This window comes from Chenopodium quinoa, unplaced genomic scaffold (assembly GCF_001683475.1).
Source record: "Chenopodium quinoa cultivar QQ74 unplaced genomic scaffold, ASM168347v1, whole genome shotgun sequence".
Taxonomy (NCBI): domain Eukaryota; kingdom Viridiplantae; phylum Streptophyta; class Magnoliopsida; order Caryophyllales; family Amaranthaceae; genus Chenopodium; species Chenopodium quinoa.
In genome coordinates this window covers 2254855-2260431 of record NW_018742359.1, presented here as the reverse complement: position 1 = coordinate 2260431, position 5577 = coordinate 2254855, and the positions used below count along the sequence as shown (strand labels likewise).

At 34.0% G+C, this 5577-nt stretch overlaps 1 protein-coding gene across 1 annotated transcript; it reads right to left on the bottom strand.

Moving 5' to 3' along the window:
* Nucleotides 1-638: 638 nt before the first annotated feature.
* On the bottom strand, nucleotides 639-4114 carry LOC110696038 (uncharacterized protein At1g04910-like). The gene is made up of 3 exons (XM_021873306.1): nucleotides 1965-4114; nucleotides 1063-1539; nucleotides 639-987 (listed from the first exon to the last, which is right to left on the bottom strand). Exons 1-3 carry the CDS (start codon nucleotides 2222-2224, stop codon nucleotides 792-794), a joined length of 933 nt encoding a protein of 310 aa, XP_021728998.1. The 5' UTR covers nucleotides 2225-4114; the 3' UTR covers nucleotides 639-791.
* Nucleotides 4115-5577: the final 1463 nt, after the last annotated feature.

Sequence of the window (5577 nt, the reverse complement as noted above, 5' to 3'; positions counted from 1 at the left end):
AATCTCTAACGACTTCAAAGTATTGATTAGGGATAGAAATTTTTTGGGAAAATAAGAGAAATGTAGATAAGAATAAGAGGATTAGGGTATTTTTCTCATAGTTTCATGGCTGATTTTCTAATTTTAGGTCTAATGAACCAATACCCCTATCTATAGGTGTACGAATCTATAGTTAGATTATAATAGGCACTGCATCAGGTGTCAAGTGCAAAATTGCAAGTTGTGTTGGCCTCTTTAGTGTAACTTTCAAAGTTGCGATGGCTGACAAACGAAACTTTAGGAGTTGTGCGCGCCATTTACCTTTTTTCGGGGTGTTCAAAATTGTTGTATTAAAAACTTCCATAATATATTATCAGAAACCTCAAAACAATTAGAATTAGGATAAATATTTTTTAGATTCCAATATATGGCTAAAAGTCAGGTTTTAAAAAGGTTTGGTCTCAAACGTGGGTTCGGATCACCTTACATTACACTTTGTAGAGTCCATAAACATTCTAACTTTGATCTGGCTTGAAAAACGAGTTTTTGTCTCAACATTACACTTTCGTTTCAAGACAAGAGACCAAAAGTAGATGTCAACCAACACATTCATATTACGCTCTATGTTTCTCAAAAACTAAAGATGTAATATAGTTTCTATAAAACCTGAAAATTATTTATTTATTCATGATCCCATTTTTTATCCTTGAAAAGAATGCATCGAATCAATAAACACTTAGTAAGTAGAATTAATTGTATTTTCATTACAATTCAAAACCATTTAGATTCCTTAAAAATTTTTGAATCTTACATCATCTAGACTTTTCACATATACATCCTGGATACGGATTTGCATAGAAATTCTCTTCTTCTCTTGGGTTAGACCCAACCCTTCTATATGTAGGAGAGCCTATCCTTCGTTTTTGTATGCGCTTTACTTCTGAAGATAAATCTTTCCAAGATATATATTTTCTATCCAATTGATCAACAAGCTTCACAAACCTTTTTCTACAAAAAAAAACAAAAAAAAATTATCAATAATTAATTCATATATATATGTATATGCAAGTGGAAATGACATACATGTCAGGGCTAATAGTCTTCCGAAATCCTTCATACATCCTATGACCCTTCACTGCCTTAGCCATATGTCCATCATAAGTATAAATGAATATGTCACTTTCAACAGCAACCATATAGTCTATAGCAGCAAGTTTATTACTATGATCTTTAAAAGATGTCACTTCATCTTCAATGGATAAGCTCGTGTGATCATACAAGTTTGGATACTTTGCTCGTAAAGATTCAAGTCCATTATGACCATATATCTCACCTGCTACTATATAAATTATAGTATTGTTTGAAAATCCTAAAGATTCTAAGAAGATAGCAACCTCCCTTGGAGTCATTGGACATGCTCCTTGCAGTCTCATGTTTTTGCCATTTATATGTTTTTCTTTCCAATGTGTTGTGTGACGCCTCAAACTTGTAAGCTCTCTAGCCTCCTTAGAAGTCAAATTGTGCGTGCAAGCCGTGAAAGCAAGCATGTCTTTCTCATACCTAACTTCAATTGTAATAACACAACTTTAGTGGTAGATTTTGTAATATCTTTTTTTTTTTTTTTTTGAGAAGAGATTTTGTAATATCTTTATTGTTCTATGTAATATAAATCAAAAACAAAAAAAAATCAAGATAAAAAATAAAAAATAAATAAATAAATAAAAAGCCAACCTCTCTAATGCCATGTTTATTATGATATTAATTTTGAAATTTTAAGAATTTTATTATCATTTTCAATAATAGCTTAGATATCTTCAATATTATTGTCATTAACATCTTTAGTGCAATGTTTTAAATAAACATCATCATATGTTCAGCATGTATATAAATTTTGCTCAATGATATATTTATGAAGATTTAATATAAACCAAGAGGTAAAGTAACAAGTAAAATCATCGAGAAATGGATAAAAGGAACTGACATACCTTAGATGCAGTGCAATATAAGGATTATTGTTTCTTCGAAGAGTCTTTATAAATTTGTTTGCGAGGAATTTTATTTCATCGGTGTATTGAAGAGACTCAAACATAGCTCGACATCGCAATCTTTGGATTGATCCCGAAAGGCCATTATTAGCAAGACGTGAATTGGTTTGGGTAAAATTAATCACCTTGTATTTCTTGAGTAATCTTGACATCTCCCATTTGTAGTAATTAGCCTTGCAAAAGTTAGAAAATTGTTTCATAACGTTTTCCTCTTACTTTCTTCTAAGTCAAATAATATAAATACATTCAAAAACTACATTTTGATTGATTTAAATAATCTACTTCAATTTTTGGTTTTTTCTCTATATCTCGATAGCCATATCATTATGCAATATACTCATAAATTTGTTAATAGTTTTTTCACCAAGGGTTTTTAAAAATTCACAAAATGCTATTGCATTAAAACAAAACACTTAGTCCTTCAAAAAAAAAAAAAAAAAAAAAAAAGAGAAAACATCTAATTACCGATAGCTAAAAACATCGGTAATAACCCTAAAATCTTCAGTAGTTTGGTCTCCAAAGGCTAGCCATTGGTAATGGTCAGAAATCCACTAGTTCGAAATTATGATATTACCAACGGATTTGGTCGTCTGTACTTTAATTAGTGATGGTTTTGCATGGCCGTCGAAAAACATTGACGGCCTGGCTGTTAGTAATCTCGAGAGCAAAAAAAAAGAAAAAAACAACTTGAGCTACACCCCCAAGTAGTCATTGCCCCATCTCTTATCCTTTACCACTCCCCTAATAATCTTCCATCACACAACCTTCCCAACCCCCTCCCCCCTTATGCATCACCCACCTGCCACTTCGCACCTTCCCTCACCCCGTTACACCCCCACCACGTAGCACCCCTTCTCGTACAATCACTTTTCTACACCACCACTGCCACTAAAACCAACCCACCCAAACCCGAAAAAGAAACAACCAAAAAAATACAAAATAAAACTGCATCCTCCTACACCGTTGCATCCTCACCCAAACCACCATTTTGTTGCACCATTACCACCACAAAAACCAACCACCCAAACCAAGAAAAAGAACCAAAAAAAACTTGGAAAAAAAAAAAAAAAAAAACCACACCACCCCCAAAATCAAAACCATCCACCCAACAATCGTTACTACACCACTGCCCAAAAACCAACCTCACAAAATTCACGACAAATTTCACCACGAAAACATCAAAAATTAAATAAAAATTTCAAGAGAAAACATTCCTTTTATGACATTAATCGTCAATTAGGGATATAAATCTGGAATTTTCATGGTCGAATTTGGCCACAAAAAAAACTTGAAATCATTTTTAAAAACGCTACACAATCATTTGCTCGTAAAAACCTCAAAGTCCACCATAAAATGTGATGCTTGTTTTCTCGGTTCACCGTGAAAACGAGAGAAGGATGAGTTGGAAAGAGAAGAGGAGGAACGAGAAAGAGAAGTAGAGAGAGAAATAGGAAGAATAAGACATAGAATGATATAAAAGGAAATGAGAAAGGAGGAAGGGAGGAAATTTGGCCGAGGAGTAAGGAGTTAGTGGGCTAGAGTTTTGTTTTAAAAATAAAAGATAAAATTATTACCAACGACATTGCTTTTAAAATTAATTTAAGTAGCTACAAATGTTACCGACTGCGGTAAATGTCTTTGATATGCAATATTAATTCCGGCTCACGTTTTCCTCAAAAAGAAGATTGCGGTAATTGTCTATTTAAAAATGGATTTTTCACCATATACCACTGAGTTAATGCATAATTCACCATATACCACACGAAACTTTCTAATACACCAAATACCACTAAATTTTTGGTAAATGTCACAACATGTCATTTCCGTTAACGGTGTTAGTCATTAACGTTAATTATGCCACATGGCAGCTTGTAATTGGTGATTATTAATGTTATTTATTTAATTAACTAACTTTAAAAAAAATTAAAAATAAAAAAATAAAACACCAACTCAGCCACTGCCGCCACCAGCCCAGCCCGGACCTCTACCCTCGGCTGGCCTCCTGGTCCACTCCCCGGCCGGCCTGCGACCATCCCCTTCCCTTCCTCTTTCCCGTCGCGACCCACCCACCCACCCATTTAAACCCAAAACCCGACCGAAACCCCACCCATGGAGCTTGCGTAATTGATGAATTTGATAAATGGATCGATGTCATCTTGTTGCTGCTGGTGATGATCTTCAAGTTCGTCGTCTAAATCCATAGCGGAAGAATCCATTGAAGCCAGTAAGTCGAGTAATTACCCTCAGCAAAAAATAAACCTTCTTACAAAACATGAATACACTCCATTTGCACAAACCAAGTCCGTAAAAAACGAAAACCCCATTTAGGGATTCCAGAATTTGGGGAAACCAATTCGTAATCAAATCCGAAAATAACGAAAACCCCATTTGCACAAACCAAGTCCCCTTCAAGATTAACCCTAACCCACGACCAAATTTAGGGATTCAGAATTTGGGGAAACCAATTCAATCATAGTAGAAAACACACAAATTGCAATCGGAACAAGCATTAAATCATAATAACGATTCTCAATTGCATCAGAATCCTTCAAATGGAGAGGAAAAAGTAGAGAAGAGAGTTCGTTGATGATGAAGAGAGGAGAGAGAGAGCGGCGGAGATAAGGGTGATTGTGGAGAATTGACGATGGTTGTTGGGTAGCCGGAATGGGCTGGCTGGTGGTGGGCTGGTGGCAGTAGGTTTTGTTTGTTTTTTTTAATTATTTTTTGTTATTTTTTTTACTATTTTTTGGTTTTTACTTTTTTTATTTGATAATTAATTAAATAATTTAGAAAGGAACCAATCACAAGCTGTCACGTGGCATTATTAGCTTTAATGACTAACAGTGTTAACGTCTGTTAGTCATTAAGGGCATGTTGTGACATTTACCAAAAACTCAGTGGTATTTGGTGTATTAGAAAGTTTCGTGTGGTATTTGATCGAAGAGCTAGTCAGTAATGCGAGAAAGAGAGGGTGAGATTAGGGCTAGGGGATGGCTAGCGGTGGGAGGGGAGAGAAAGAAAGGGGTCGGTAGTGGGGGGGGTGGTCAGTGGTGGCCGGCAGGGGGAAGGGGGTTCAATGGCCGGTAATTAAAAAAATCAAAATGTTCTTTTAATTAATAATAAATTAAATTTATTAAATTAATAAAATTTTAAAAATGAATCAACCATATCAACAAATGTGTCATAATTAACCTTAACAACTAATGGAGCTAACGGTCGTTAGTTATTAAGGGTATTTTGAGGTATTTTTGAAAAGATGAAGGGTATTTAATTTGGTGAATTTTAAAAACAATGAGGATATTTGATGAATCTTTAAAGAACTCCAAGGTATTTGGAGAAAAAAAAAAGTATTAATTTGCATTTAAAGATATGGTATTTCTATTGTACAATTGATTGTAGTATGTGTATAGTAAACTAATTACATTTTTAGTTACAATTACACGGAAAAAATGGGCAAATAATTAAGTACAGTTGTACCATGAATAATTTGAGGAGATGGAGTTTAATTTTTTATTATTAAAAAAATTAAAATTGAATAAATAAATAAATAGGC

Excerpts from the sequence above, each read along its gene's own strand:
- LOC110696038 (XM_021873306.1), bottom strand. The coding sequence starts at position 2,224 with ATGAAACAATTTTCTAACTTTTGCAAGGCTAATTACTACAAATGGGAG. Across the intron at positions 1,540-1,964 it reads TATATTGCACTGCATCTAAG|GTATGAGAAAGACATGCTTG; the intron begins GTATGTCAGTTC and ends AATTGAAGTTAG. Across the intron at positions 988-1,062 it reads AAGACTATTAGCCCTGACAT|AAAAAGGTTTGTGAAGCTTG; the intron begins GTATGTCATTTC and ends TTTTTTTTGTAG.